At 41.0% G+C, this 16103-nt stretch overlaps 1 protein-coding gene across 1 annotated transcript in view; it reads left to right on the top strand.

The window, feature by feature from the left end:
* fras1 (Fraser extracellular matrix complex subunit 1) overlaps positions 1-16103 on the top strand; it is a 271538-nt gene that overhangs the window by 218217 nt on the left and 37218 nt on the right. Inside the window, exons 35-44 of the mRNA XM_073861042.1 lie at positions 2098-2130; positions 3180-3311; positions 5118-5246; positions 5622-5869; positions 6639-6790; positions 8604-8766; positions 8851-8983; positions 9517-9704; positions 11243-11399; positions 12062-12325. Coding sequence (XP_073717143.1) covers positions 2098-2130; positions 3180-3311; positions 5118-5246; positions 5622-5869; positions 6639-6790; positions 8604-8766; positions 8851-8983; positions 9517-9704; positions 11243-11399; positions 12062-12325 — 1599 coding nt within the window. The remainder of the gene's footprint in view (positions 1-2097; positions 2131-3179; positions 3312-5117; positions 5247-5621; positions 5870-6638; positions 6791-8603; positions 8767-8850; positions 8984-9516; positions 9705-11242; positions 11400-12061; positions 12326-16103) is intronic.

The following is a 16103-nucleotide window of genomic DNA, read 5'->3' as shown; positions in this document are numbered from 1 at the left end:
TGTTTAAATGTAGCTTAAATAAATTGATTGCAACCACTAATGCGTCTTAATTTTGAGATGCAAGCCAAAGTGAAAAATGTTGATTTTGAGGTTTTCATAAAAATAAGTACATTAAGCCCTCATCTAGCGAGCCCCAATGCTCCAAATAGTTATTAAACGTATAAAATGATCTTTATTTGTACATTTTCTGAGAGGTGTAGCCTACTTTACCTTCCTACAGTAAGTCTTAATACAAAGGATGCATGTTCATCCGAAACAAAGCACTTGTGCATCTGTCGTTATGGTTTCGGTTTTAAAACATGCAGAAATAAGAAATAAAGCGCCGGACTTGCTTAACAGTTATTTAAAGACATAAAGTGCTTGGCCTGATTGAAATTCAAAGAGTTCTCAATAGCACCAAGACTCGAAAACGATCTTCCTCACGCTGACTGACACATCCAAACCTTGTGCACAAAGCTCTCTGACAGCGTGCGATCCCGACACAGAATTACAGTATTTAAAAATATCTGTTTCAACAGGAATTCACACAGATACAATCTGTTATGCCTTAAGTGAACGTTTGGTTATCTGTTGGGGAAAATATCTGATGTGTAACATTATATTAGATCCTTGCATTACAAAGCCTTCTGTCTCTGATGTCAATCAAACAATAAAAGAAAGAAAAAAGTTGAACATATATTATTTCTACAGATATTGTTTTGACTTTGTTTGTGCCAAATCTATTATTTTTTAATCTATTATTTAGTTTTATTATTTAGTGATTTTAAAGGACAAGTTCGGTATTTCACACTTAAAGCCCTGTTTTCAGATTGTTTATGATGAAATAAAACAGTTTTGACTGAAATTTGGACATATGATGCTGTCCTGAGAATTTTTGGGTGTTTGTTCTATCACCTCCCACCTCTACAATGGCTTTATAGGTGCACAGGAACAATCCTTCCTGAAATGCATTAAACTTTCGTTTACAAAGACATGAAACTCACCGAGTGGTCAGGGGTGTTCACTGATAAGCTCACACAAAACTCGCTGCAAAAGATGCTTTCGTGCAGGTGTTTTACCATTTGTTGTAAACTTGTGGACCTATTTTTCCAAACGCCTCACCCGTATATTCTTCCGCTGAGAGCTTGAATAATAGACAACCCAGCCCAGGTGGTGGCGATAATCCACCTTTGCCAATTGCAAGAATACAAACAACGTTCCCGGGGGCGGAGTAATACCGTACCTCACAGCACATCTAATACAAGTCAATGGAGTTGGACAAAAAACTACGATAAAACCTGTTGAAGAGCATCTTTTGCAGCGATTTTTGTGAGAGCATATCAGTGAACACCCCTGAACACTATACACCCATTGAACAAACACCCGAAGATTCTCGGGCCAGCGTCGTGTGTCCGGATTTCGGTCAAAACCGTTCGGTTTCATCATAAACGGTCTGAAGGCGGGGCTTTAAGTGTAAAATACTGAAGTTGTCCTTTAAGGTATGGTTGCCATGATTTTGTTTTGGAACATTCAAAAATCTTTAAATTGATTTTCCTCAAAATTTACTTTACTGACGCCGTGAACTTCAAACAAATGTAGCGCTGTCATTTTTAATAGAGAATGTGAAAATGGCAATAACAAATTTTAGAAAATTTGCTCATTGCGACTCAATTTGTCAGGATGGGTCACAATTATGTATTTTTGCTTATTTTATTTTAAAATAACAGTATAAATATCAGTATTGTCACGTCAAACACTAATCATTTACAGAACTTTTTTAGGCCAACTAGAAATTTCAGTCGCATAACAATTTAGAATTGGGGAGATCTTTTTAATGTTTCTTACAGTTTGGCTGTGCAAGAGCAATGGATACTATGTGCATTAAATAATATGACTACAGTAATTTGTTCTATTATGTGCATGGTTTATTTTAGAAGTTAATAACTGCACGCTTAATTCAGTGCAAATTTGATGCAAATTAAAACAGTCAAACGCAGAGACTGAGATGTGTCAAGTTTGCAAAACTCACCTTTTTAGCAATCGTGTTTAAATCTAAAATGCCTCATTTACCCAGCTCACCATTTGTGAAATAACCACTAACACTGTTTATTCCTGCAGGTCTTCCAGAGTCTGTGAGTCTCCATTTTACAGGTATATAATTACTTTTGGCTTCTGTAACCCACCATTCGGCTCAGCCCTACTATCCTATTTTCCAAGCCCACTTCCAGCATACCCAAAATTCATTTCTCCCATCCTAAAACAATAGACTGATCCCTCTGCGACTCTGTGCTGATGACACATTCCCTCGTGTATTGCTCTTATTTATTTATGGGACCTTCTCTCTTATAAGAAGGAATATAATTTCATCTCTCTTTCTGAAGTCCATCCATGCGCTTTATTCAGCCTGACAGGAGAATGCGATTATGCATCCATCTTCTTCTTGAGGCAGCTATGAATCAGTTCTGCGACTGCTCATATGCCCTTCTGCGTCTGTATGGAAACTGAGCACAATATGCCAGACAAACTCCTTTCAGTGCCGTTGTAATAGAGCGTAATGGATGAAGAATAAAGCTGCAGTGTCTGTGTCATGATGCAAAATGAATTTTTTTTCTCGCAGGGGTTGTTATTATAAATGCATTCTCAACAGGATCGAAGTACTAAAGAACCATGAACAGGAAAGCACACAGTTAGAGAAAGCATGCTGTGTCTGACACTCACAGTCTAAATTAACACATTTCTTGTGTTGTTTTTAGCTTTTTGTCGAGATCCTTAGGTGGTAAACTGGAAGTAGCTTTACATACGCATCTGGATGAGACATGTGTGTTGAATGTGGCACATTTTGGCTGTAATATTAAAACAACAACTTAAGCGGTGATGTTATACAGTACAAAAATACTTTCTGTACTAATATTGAATAGTTAAGGAACATTGGCCTTGTAGTTAGCATCTTGTGTTTGCATCAGTTTTTGAAGGATGAGGAGATGACACACCGTAGGATTTCTTTTATTTTCTCGCTCTCTTTCGGTTCTCTATCTCTTTGATTCATCCTCCTTGTATCCTTGTTGCACTCGCTCATCTGTGTTTTATTGAGCTGAAGTGCAGAAGACAGAACTGACCCGAAGGTCGACACTGAATGATTTGTATGTGAATGTGCGTATGCTGTGATTTATTCCTCTGTATGAATCATTGTCTTATGTCAGTGTCTGATGGAGAGCACATCACACCAGAAATGGACTTCGCTATCCTGCTGTTGGTCAATCATCAGCAGCCACCCGTCTTTCAGATCCTGGATCCGGTGCTGGAGGTCAGCCTGGGAGGCAGGGCACCAGTGGGTAAGGACACGTGCATTGAAATTCTTTATTTATGCAAATACCATATGTTGTTACGTAATTAGCTTTTAAATGTATTCAGTTAGCAGACGCTTTAATCTGAACAACTTGCAAATGAAAGCGTTTAACATTTTTGCTTAAGAGCCAACAATAAGCATTAGACACATAAACACATTTATGTACAGTGAGGAAAATACGTATTTGAACACCCTGCTATTTTGCAAGTTCTCCCACTTCGAAATCACGGAGGGGTCTGAAATTGTCATCGTAGGTGCATGTCCACTGTGATAGACATAATCTTAAAAAAAATCCAGAAATGACAATATATGATTTTTTTTAACTATTTATTTGTATGATACAGCTGCAAATAAGTATTTGAACACCTGAGAAAGTCTGTGTTAACATTTGGTATAGTAGCCTTTGTGTTTGCAATTACAGAGGTCAAACGTTTCCTGTAGTTTTTCACCAGGTTTGCACACACTGCATGAGGGATTTTGGCCCACTCCTCCACACAGATCTTCTCTAGATCAATCAGGTTTCTGGTCTGTCGCTGAGAAACACGGAGTTTGAGCTCCCTCCAAAGATTCTCTATTGCGTTTAGGTCTGGAGACTGGCTAGGCCACGCCATAACCTTGATATGCTTCTTACAGAGCCACTCCTTGGTTATCCTTGCTGAGTGCTTCAGGTCATTGTCATGTTGGAAGACCCAGCCTCGACCCATCTTCAATGCTCTAACTGAGGGAATGAGGTTGTTCCCAAAAATCTCGCAATACATGGCCCTGGTCATCCTCTCCTTAATACAGTGCAGTCGCCCTGTCCCAAGTGCAGATAAACACCCCCAAAGCATGATGCTACCATCACTATGCTTTACAGTAGGGATGGTGTTCTTGGGATGGTACTCATCATTCTTCCTCCAAACACGTTTAGTGGAATTATGACCAAAAAGTTCTGTTTTGGTCTCATCTGACCACATGACTTTCTCCCATGACTCCTCTGGATCATCCAAATGGTCATTGGCAAACTTAAGACGGGTCTGGACATGTGCTGGTTTAAGCAGGGGAACCTCCCGTGCCATGTATGATGTCAAACCATGACGTCTTAGTGTATTACCAACAGAAACCTTGGAAACAGTGGACCCAGCTCTTTTCAGGTCATTAACCAGCTCCTCCCGTGTAGTTCTGGCTGATTTCTCACCTTTCTTAGGATCATTGAGACCCCACGAGGTGAGATCTTGCATGGAGCCCCACTCCAAAGGGAGATTGACAGTCATGTTCAGCTTGTTCCATTTTCTATAGATTGCTCCTACAGTGGACCTTTTTTCACCAAGCTGCTTGGCAATTTCCTCGTAGCCCTTTGGTCTTGGCCATGTTAGTAGTTGGATTCTTACTGATTGTATGGGGTGGACAGGTGTCTTTATGCAGCTAACGACCTCAAACAGGTGCATCTAATTTAGGATAATAAATGAAGTGGAGGTGGACATTTTAAAAGCAGACTAACAGGTCTTTGAGGGTCGGAATTGTAGCTGATAGACAGGTATTCAAATACTTATTTGCAGCTGTATCATACAAATAAATAGTTAAAAAAATCATATATTGTGATTTCTAGATTTTTTTTATATTATGTCTCTCACAGTGGGCATGCACCTACAATGACAATTTCAGACCCCTCCATTATTTCTAAGTGGGAGAACTTGCAAAATAGCAGGGGGTGTTCAAATGCTTATTTTCCTCATTTTTCACTTATATCAGCTAGAAGAAAAAGGTGTTTTTTCCTAAATGCAAAATAATTAAAAATGTTCATGTTACGTAGGTGGACGACAGTTAGCAGTGACGGATGCTGACACGGCCCCTGATGAACTGGAGTTCGAGCTGGTTGAAGGACCCCTCCACGGCACTCTCCTGAGAGTGGACCTTAGCTCCCAGATTCAGATGGTCAATGGTAGGTCCAGCGTTTTGGGTTCTTCTTTCAAGTATGATGATGGCCACGCCCCCTGTTCACTTTGGATATTACTAAAGTTCTGTCATCATGTACTCACTCTTGTGTTGTTACAAATCTGTATGCATTTCTTTATTTTGATGAACACAAAGGATGATATTTTGAGAAATGTTTGTAACCGATCAAACCGATCAGATGCCCCATTAACTTGCATAGCTTGTGATTGGTTTGGTTACAAACATTCCTCAAAATATCTTCCTTTGTGTTTATCAGAATAAAGAAATGTAAACAGTTTGTAACAACATGAGAGTGATTAAATGATTACATTTTTGGGTGAACTTTAACTTTGTATATTCATGAAAACTCCCTTTACCTCAGGTGACACCTTCACCTTCAGTGACATCACTAGGAACGTTCTGCAGTACGTCCATGCTGGTCTCACCACAGAGGAGGACTCCATGACCTTCTCTGTGACGGATGGGATGTCTATGACCTCAATTACGGTGCAGGTCTTGGTGTCGGAGGTCAAAGATGACGCGCCCAGACGTGACCCCGATGCCCTGCTGTCCATGGAGGTGCCGGAGAGGAGCAGCAGCATTTTTAGACGTTCACACTTAGCTTATGTGGTAAGGAACACTTGTTCTAAGAGAAATTAAATAGAATGGGTTTTTGCCTTTCCCAAACTGTTTTAAAGGTGCCCTTCCTTGGTCGTTTTTATTGCTTTATACTGTTGTCTTAGGTCTACTCATGACGTTTGTGTGGTTTTTACATCCAAAAACATCAAAAGCAATAAGTAATAGGCCATTTTGTACCCTGGTTTTGAGGCTGGCTCGAGAATGAGAAGTCACCGGCCGCCACTAATAGTGACACATAGTACTAAAGTGTTTTACTCGCATAAGCTGCGCCATTCTTTCTGGATCCAATATTGATGGAGTAGCATTGCTTTTTAATCGCAGTCTCTCTTCAAATCCACCGTTCTTCTGAACATCCAAACATTCCTATCATCCCTCGTTTGATAGGAATGATGTCTCTCGACAAAAAACAATGGCCCGAATACGGTGCGGTTGACGTTCAGCCATACTTGCTGTAACTTGTTAGGAAAACTGAACTACACGTATTATGTGGGCGCGGTCTCAAGTTGAAGAGCTCATGAATAGTAATGAGCTTGATCAATTCCACGTCACACTGAGCAGCTTTTCTAATTGACCTGATTTCTCCGCTTATTTCTTTTTATTGGCTAGAGCTGACAGAGGAGGTAGAAGTTCATTTTCACATTCACAACAAAATACATATGGACCTAACACGTATCAAAAAAATACAAGTAAAAACGGTTTTATGTGGAAGGGCACCTTTAAAGGCAGTGATGCTTAAAGTCCTTTTGTTGATGTCTTTCAGGATGACGAATCTCCGGATGAAAACATTTTTGTGCAGTTGGTCTCTGTGCCAATGTATGGAATCCTCACCAAAACCAAATTTGAAACAGATCATGAGGAACTTGGTGAATACTCCTCCTTTACAATGGCAGACATAAACAACCACAAAATCAGGTAATCACCCTGCGTCAGCTGTATTTTGTGAACCATCTGTAAGATATTTAAAGAGCTCAGATGCAAAAATATATGAGAATAAATGAGATAATCATATTAACCAAATGCTCTCGGCAGGTATTATATGTTCATCAAATACTTTTGCTTCAAATCATCCAAATCTTGGCCTCAGGTCATTCAGAAATACCATTTTGTTGGCAGAATCCGCTAAGTACATGGAAGAAGAATTTAATAAATGACGGTGCAAGAGTTGTTTTAACCCGTTAAAGGAGGTTTACTAAATATATTAGGATATTGATCACATTTTTGTGCCTTTTACCTATCTTCAGAAAGCGCAGTGAAGAGTGACTGGAGACTTTTTTGAGAGTTTCATGTACTCTCATGGGTTTTGCAGTGAAAGAGAGTCAAATTTGTTAAATACCAATGATATGACTAAAATGACATTTGTGAAAATAAAAAAACGATTACTAATTAATAAGCTTTTCATTGCCATTAAGAGTGAAATTACTGAGGTGAAATTACTGAACCTTAGCATAAGAGCTTGATAAAAAATATGACACACTTATGCTGCGTTTACACCAACCGCGTTTGAGGCATCAAAATCGCGTCTACCGCGCCTAGTTTGCCGCTTAAACAGTTTGAATGCATTCACACGTCTAGAGCGAAGTAGACATGCGGAAAAAGTAAGCATTTGACGCGCGTCTGAACCAAAATCCACTTCTTGTGGGAGGGGCAAGTGCTATGCGGTTGTCTGTTTGCAAGATGGCTGAAGTTGATTGTGCATTTCTCGAGAGAGTTACGGGTTTGTATTTGGTCACCTTACTATAGGGGGAAAATAAACGGCGCTGGTCGATAAACGTCATGTGACTCAAAAGTGAAATGTGTATTTACAACTTACCAGGTTGCCCAATGTCCTCACTGACACTCTTTACTGACACCTTTTTATTCCTGTCTCTATAGAAATAAGTACTTGTGTCGTATAGCTCCAGGTGACTGCGTTGCAGACAATACCACAGCAGCAAGCAGGCTCCTGATTGGTTAACGCGGTGCGAAAATCTGCCAAAGTTCAAATTTTTAAACTCGGGCGTCAGCCGCAAATTCGCGTCAAAAGCAAAATGCACAAAAAGCACCATTCGCACGTACCGCAGCAGACGCTCAATTTGGGGCTAGACTAAAAACTAGACTCACGAGTAAGGCGGAATCGCGTCTAGCACGCCAAACGCCTCATTCGCGCCGCAAGACCTCCAGATGCGCGTCAACGCATCTTCACATTGACTTAACATTGAAATCACTCGCGCTTAACACCTCTACCACAGCTGGTGTAAACGCAGCATTAGAGGGTTTTGCATCTGAGCTCTTCATTATATTATTTCATTCGATCTTTATGTACTTTTTCTACTACTCTAATATTTGCTAGGATCTATCACATATTGAGGTTGTTTTGAGTATGTAAAGCGATTCTCGTTAATGAGTTTCTTAAGTCATTAACAATGTAAATATGCCATTTCTCCATTAGCTTATGTTAGTATTGAACTCCTTAAATGAATCATGTAAAATGTTTAGAGAAGTGAACTGCTTGGGGAAGCATAACATGCATTCCAACATGAGCTTTTTAATTACTTTAAGCTGGAAAGCCCCAGTGGAAAGTGTTTCATTTAAACTGCTTGATTGGCTTTGATGTAATAAGAATACAAAACAGAAACATAAAAAAAACCTTTAAGGCAATAAAGATTGTTTTGCCCAGATTTAGCTGTTCTAGTGCATGTTTTCCAAATGGCTGAAAACTGTCTGATCTATTGTTTCTGTCAAACAGGTATGTTACGTCCTTTGAAACTGGGAACCAGCCAGTCACTGACATTTTCCACTTTGTTGTTTATGATGGTGAGAACAATCGTCTGGAGAACCAGATGTTCACTATCACCATCTCCTCTGCTCAGAGGCAGCCACCTGTCGTCACCGTTCGCAGCGGCATTAAGGTGAGCGCCTTCCCCTCTCTTCACCATACTGATGGTTTCATGAACCGATTAAAAAACACTTTTATTTTACGTTTTTGTGGGTAGGTCCAAGAAGGAGGCAGAGTCCAAATCTCAGCCAATCACATTATTGCATCTGACCCAGACACGCCCAGAAAGGACCTGCTGGTGTGGCTGATCACTCCACCTAAATACGGCTTCATTGAGAACACCAAACAAGGCGAGTTGCAAACTACTAAGTTAACTTTCTTTTCCCAGTCATTCAGTGTACAAGGTTTCGGTTTCTCCGACAATTTTATTCATGAGTAAAGCACTGATTTGCTGTGATACAGATTTACAGATGTGCAAAATTCAGATTTTATTCAGTGCTCCTGTGTGAGTGGTAAAGATGAAAGGAGAAATGCAGATCAGGCTGGATCGTAAACGCCAAACTGGAGTTTTGTACAAAATGTTGTTTTCATCCAAAGCACAGATGCATGTTTACTTTGATGTATATACTTTGAAAACACACACTAGGTTTATCGACTTGATTTTGGGTTTGTTGTGGCCCTCTGAAGTTGGAAGCTGTTTATCTTGTTCTTGCCTGACAACTGACTTTCAGACAATCTCTTGTGTTTTTAAAAGCAGTATTGTTGTTCTTTTGTTCCAACATTAATGACTTAGTTTGGATGTAAGGCACAGAAATGTTGTTTGCAATAAAGTCTGCTGTCCTCGTCGTTTTGTGTACTGATGTGTTTCCTCTGTGTCCTTCAGTGGGAACGATCGGTGGATCTCGTGTGATTAGCCCTGACATCCCCTTTACTATAGAAGATCTCACCTCAGACCATATATTCTATGTCCAAAACGTCCACCAGCCCAACGTCCACCAGGATGTCTTCAGCTTTTACATAAGTGATGGATCGAGCCAAACGGAGGCGTTTGATGTTACTATAGACATTCAGGTATTGTTGTAGGAACACGTTTATTATTCTGTGTGTAAATCTGCCTTTTGACCTTTATCTTTCAAAATTATTTTGCTTCTATTCCTGGATATCCTACATTATGTAGCACAGTGCACAAGCTCAATACATATGTACTCTATGTGTATGCATTACATCCAGTCTCCAAATCCAACCTGCATCATATAGGGGTGGGGTTCCCGGACATTGATTTCCAAGACCTTGATTTTTTTAAATCAAGGCAGCTCAAACATACATTTTAGTTTGGGACTAGTGGCGCTTTTTCATTGCATAGTACCCCACGGTTTGGTTTTGATCAGCTTCCTTTTTGAGCTTTTCCACTGGGAGCAGTACGTAGTACCCGATACGTTTTTTAGTACCACCTCGGTCGGGGTTCCAAGCGACCCGAGCTGATACCAAAACGTGACGCGAAAACAATGTAGATCACTGATTGGTCTGAAAGAATCGTCACTACCAACGTCATCGCTATAATGTAAAGATTAGCTTTACCTTCATGCTAGCTTGCACTGTCTTGAGCAAACCTGTTGTCATCTGTGCTCTGCTATAAGTTCCCAAACTCCCTTTTAACATCCACAACTAAACCCCCCATTCAGACAGTCAGCGACCAGCAGTAGCAGAGTGACGCGATCTCATTCATTTCAATGGAAACCGGGCGACTTGTGGCGGCACGAGCGAAAGTGACCGTTGGCGACCGTATGGGCGTGTCCAGCGACGCGAGAAAGTTACGAAAAATTTTACTTTATGCAAATGTCGAGCGAATTTCGGGAGCGACTACCAATGAGAACGAAGCAGTGGAGTTCACGTCATCCTTCTCTCGTCAGTTACTGGCGTGGATGGTACTCATTTGTTTATGACAAGCAGATTTAGAAACGCCTCTTTGAAGGAGACGGCTGAAACACAGCGATAACATCGCTGGCTGTCTGAATGCGGCGTAAGAATCAGGACCATCTTACCAATTTTTTTCCAGACTTGCAGTTTGTGGCGGCACATTTGCGACATGCACGTTTGCATATATGCTTAACTGCTCAGCGGAGCATGTCGACCAATGCCACAGGTGTTTGTACAGAAACTGTCATGTGAGACAGAGGTAGTGATAAACGCGATGTGCAAACATCTATTTATGGTGGTCAATTTTAATTTTGTGGCGGACTGAGAAATAAATGAATGTATGGAAATGTACAACGACGCTCTCACTTGTATGATGTCATAGCAGTAGGCAGCGCAAATCTAACGACACGCTTATAATCCCTCCCATTCCAAAGTTTTACTAAACTCAATGGAAAAGCTTACCAAGCCAAAGTGAGGTGAGCTGACCTAAGCCGTGGGGTACTATGCGATGGAAAAGTGCCATAAGATAAGCCCTGTCCTGGAAACCAGCCCATATTGTCATATCTACAGTAGTATCTTCTGTCCTTCCACTGTCCTTACAGGATTTCTAATTTCAGTACCTTACAAGTAAATTAACAATTGTTCCCAATGTCAGAAATGTAAGGTAAGATGTTATTTAATGTTCTCTGCAGCAAACCAAGGAGGAGAGAGTCCCTATCATCTCGGTTAACAATATCCAGGTGGAGGAGAACTCGGGTGTGGTCATCACTAACTCCTCTCTGAATGTGCTGGACCAGGACACACCTGAGAATGAACTTGTCCTTACCATCATCAAGAAGCCTTCATACGGTCAGTCTCTCTCTCTCTCTCTCTCTCTCTCTCTCTCTCTCTCTCTCTCTCTCTCTCTCTCTCTCTCTCTCTCTCTCTCAGTCTGTCGCTCACTCACGGGCAGCCTTCAGCAAACATCCATTATATGCCACATTACCGTTCCATCTGGCTCCCGTATGGCTGATTGATGGGTTTGTCATTGTGGCTGAGCCCTTGACTAGTGAGCCAGTGTAAAGGCCACGGCCCACAGGGCTTCATTGGTTAAGATTTTATGGATGGAAGATGTTCATAGCAGCTCTCTTGAGTTTTATGTGGAGTCGGATCTGAGGAATGAAACTGACAGATCTAAAATACAGACTAGTTTGAGACTATCGGTCCCCTTTAACAAAAATGACACTGGGTGATTATTAGAGGTCAAGCGTGCATTTTATAAAATCTAAGCGATGTGTGTTGGAGGAAAAAGTGAAAATGAATGTGGAACATTAACATCCACTTCTCTGCAATTTTTCTGTTGTGTGTGTGTGGGTTAACTTTGCAGAAGTTAAATATATAGTTATTAAATATACCTGCTTTGTTTTATTTTAGGATTAGGTTTAGGATTAATCTGGACTAATATACTCATGCGTATGTTTTAATTTCAATAGCTAAGTACTGTAAATGTATAGCCATTTGTATCCCCACAGGGAAGCTACGCAGAAGGCAGTTTTACTCTCAGCCTTTAGAGAATGGCAAGATTCTTCAGCAGGGATCCACCTTCACCTACCAGGATGTTGTAGATGAGCTGCTGGTCTACACACCAGACAGTCATGGTTCTGGGACAGACGAGATCCAGTTTTCAGTAACAGACGGCACATACACAGAGACGGGGCGACTGGAGATCAACATGGACATCAGCAGAAGAGAAGGCCCTAGAGTCACTATTAACAGAGGACTACAGATTGCAGCAGGTCAACAACTACATTACAGAAAAAACTGCCTGTAGATAGATGACTGATGGTTGACCCATATTGCAATCTGTCCACAGAAAGTTTCTTTTAATGAAACTTGACCTTATGTAGAAATTAGCACTAACTATCCGATTCACGATTTTACATTTCCTTTGGTGTGTAGTAAGTGTGTATTAGTACATGTTAACGATATACAAAAGGTACAAATCCCAAAGTAAACAATGACACGACTTATCGTTTTTCTTGGACTACAACAAACACACAGATTGTAGGCAACAGTTAACTTCCTTGCTGGTTGACTTGGACACGACGGTCATTATCATAATTCCGCTCACTTCTGAAATACAGCCTGTGAGTAGTCTATATTTTTATATTTTAAGAATTATCTACCGACTATACCATGACTCAAAATTAAGCTAAGAATAAAGATGGCAGCTGATCGTTTTTTTTTTTGTGTATGTTTGTGTATTTTCATAAGTCCCACCCACTGATCTGTAATAGGCCTATAGTGTGAGTGGGTCCCACCCATAGCCATACCCCCCCCCCCCGGAAAAATAAGGAATGAGTGTTTGTGGTCTTAAGGGCTATTAAGTCGTGCATAGGTCCTACGGCGTAGCCGCGACGGCGTAGGTTCCGCGTCGGTTTTCATTTATACTTTTGCGTTGTCGTCCGCGTCGACGTGCAAACACCCCGCAGACCGCTGGTAGGCAGTAACTACGCATGTAACCACAGTAGCAGCAGAAGAAGTCACAGAAGAAGAAGCTAAGCAAGTTAATCCACAAACGAAGAAGAAACAGCAACTTGTTGTGTATAATTTGAGAAGACCAGCAATAATGGAAGTAAATAAACCACGACTTTTGATGCAGTTTGAGTTAAATCACTCCTCAACTTGGCTTATCTTTGTTTTCACCGTCACAAACGGAAATACCTATGACGCAGTTTTTTTTACCTGACGGGAGGGGTTCTGGTGGACCAATCGCAGCGCTTGCGGTCCGCGTAGATCTGATGCGCTGTTAAAAATTTTGTGAGGTGCGCGTCAGGCTACGCAGTAGCTACGGCGTAGGACCTACGCACGACTATAAATCGCCCTTTAGTGGATAAGTCACACGCCTTTGGTGTGAGAGATCTGGGTTTGAATCCACTGTGACACACCATTGTTTCCCTAAGCAAGACACTTAACTCCTAGTTGCTCCGGAGGCGTGCGACCTCTAACATATATAGCAATAGTCACTTTTGATAAAAGCGTCAGCTAAATGATTAAGTAAGTACACCCTTGACAAAGATATAGCACTTCTTTCAATGATGCAAAATGATGTAAAAAAAAAAGATTTTTACATTATTGAAAGAAGGAAGTGCAACACTGAAATCTGTATTTCTCCCGCCTCAGGGAAAACTGAGGGAATGGTGCAAGACCATTCAAAAACATGACGATACAAAGCCTAATGCAAATGGATAAAGTGTCCCTTTAAGAGTAGTAACATTCTAGTGTTAGCTGTAAAGTTAAACGAAAAGCGAATAATAATTTTTACCTAGCACCCATTGTTTGGATTGGATTACACTAAAATACATCACTTCCAGTGTGCAGGTCGCATGTGGTGTAGTCGCTCAAGTTTGCCCCACGCATCCCTCGTGCTATAGGGCTTATTCGCAAACACCGGAAGTCGCTAGCCGCGGCCATCTTGTTGACATGACATCTGTCCTGCCCCTAGCCGCACGTAGATTTGAGTCGAGGGGAGCAGTAGCATAATGGCTTCATCTCGTCCGTATTAAGAGAAGATGAGCTTGATTATTGTGGAACAATATCAAATAGACCCAATAGCCTTAAGTAAAGATCCGTCCTTATTGCCAGCCGTAACTTATCCGGATATTTATAACTATATCGTTCATACTAGGGATGCACCGAATCCAGGATTCGGTTTCGGATTCGGCCGAATACTGGGCTTTTTGGCGGGGTTCGGGTTCGGCCGAATCCTAGATTTTTTTTCCACCGAACCGAACCCTAGGCTTGCGCTACGCTGGTCGACGTCACGCAGCCGTTGATTACACACATCGGGTGCTGACGTGGAGATGAGCTTTTTCTTTCGGTCAGCTGGACACACCAAAACTTTTAAACACCGCTGAAAACGCCTTGAGGACGCCAAATGCCAGCTGTTTTTCAGCCGAGCGCTTGGTAGCTGTGATGCTTCAGCTGTGAGCTTGTTGGTTGCTGTGGTAATGTCCCGCCCCTCCTCCACTGTAATTGGACGGCCGTGTGAAGACTGACATTGACGAGCGGAGCTTCTCACTCAAAGTTAAATATAGTTTTCAGCGCGCAGCTGCTTGCTTATTGGAAAAACGAGCGTGTCGCAACGCATCGCTTTCATTATGCATAGGCTTATGGTAATTGTCAAAATAGTTTTTCCAACTTGTCATCCTGGCATAATGTACAGTTAAAATTAAATAAAATGAAAAATACACTGCTGTGGAGGTTTTTTACTTCATTAATGTGTTTTACTGTGTTGGAATAAGGATGCGAGTAGGATTCGGTATTCGGTTTCGGATTCGGCCGAATCTTAAACGGTGGATTCGGGATTCGGCCGAACCTAAAAAATCTGGATTCGGTGCATCCCTAGTTCATACAGTATCCGCATTCATCATACAGGCACTGAAGGGCCGTTCACATTATAACTATAACGATTACTATACCATCGTCCACATCCACATCAACAAACAATACGTTTATGCTAATTCGCTCACGGCACTCGCGCAAATCACTTGCCTTTAATATTGCTTGTAATAAAAACTTTTGCAGATGTCCTTAACACGCTGCGTTTCGCGTAACTCTAAACAGTGAATCTAATAGTTTGTGTAATCTCTTACCCTTTGGCATAACAGTTAGTTAATGTAATAGATTAAAAAGCATTACGTAGTCAATATTCATAGCAACTGGAGGTAATCTAATGTTATAGACCTCAGCAATGAGCTTCACTGTCATTTTAAGTGGCCGTGCACTTGAAGTTCAAATAGATTTTAATGCTATCAATGGTTTATCCTTCATCAGGTGGGAAAAATCGCTCAGAAAGTGATCCCAATGATGTCGTTCATTGTATCTGTATCGTTATAGTTTTGGTGTGAGCTCCGCTATTCTGTTTAATATAAAACGATTTTCAAAACTATGTCAACGGCCCTTAATTCCCTACCTAGTATCAATGCCAGACCTATTATTATGTTCATATAGTTATTAATACTCATTTAATAACTGTCTCAATTTATGGCAGCTTATTTGAAAGAGCAGTTTCATCCACTGCTTACAGCTAACCATATGTGATCAAATTATGGGGACAGACTTTGCTGTGAGCATATATCCCTAACGTTACCTGGGGTAAAATGATGGGGACAGACTTTGGTGTTGGGAGTCTCTCCTTCGCTGGTTCAACTCCTCTGTCTCCTTTCATGTTTTCTGACAGTCGGTATCGCATAAAAACTAATTCCAGGGTTCTTTTTGCTGTTGTTAGAACATCCGTGTATTAAACCACACACCATCGCGCGGTTTTAAAAAAAATTACACCGATAATACCATGCATAATACCCACGCTGCCTCGCTTGTCAATTGACAGACTGACAGTTTTATGTCAACAATATGGCCGCCGCGAACATTGATGACGTAGATCGAATAAGCCCTATTCTCCATTGGAAAAAATGACTTCTGGTTTATCAGCATTCTTTTGTTGTGTACGGTATTACAACAGTTTGACACCACGGTTTAAAATTAATTTTGCAGAAATACCAGGATTTTCTG

Source organism: Misgurnus anguillicaudatus, chromosome 22 (genome assembly GCF_027580225.2).
Source record: "Misgurnus anguillicaudatus chromosome 22, ASM2758022v2, whole genome shotgun sequence".
Taxonomy (NCBI): Eukaryota; Metazoa; Chordata; class Actinopteri; order Cypriniformes; family Cobitidae; genus Misgurnus; species Misgurnus anguillicaudatus.
Note: the sequence above shows the minus strand (reverse complement) of the source record. Positions and strands in the feature narration are given on the sequence as shown.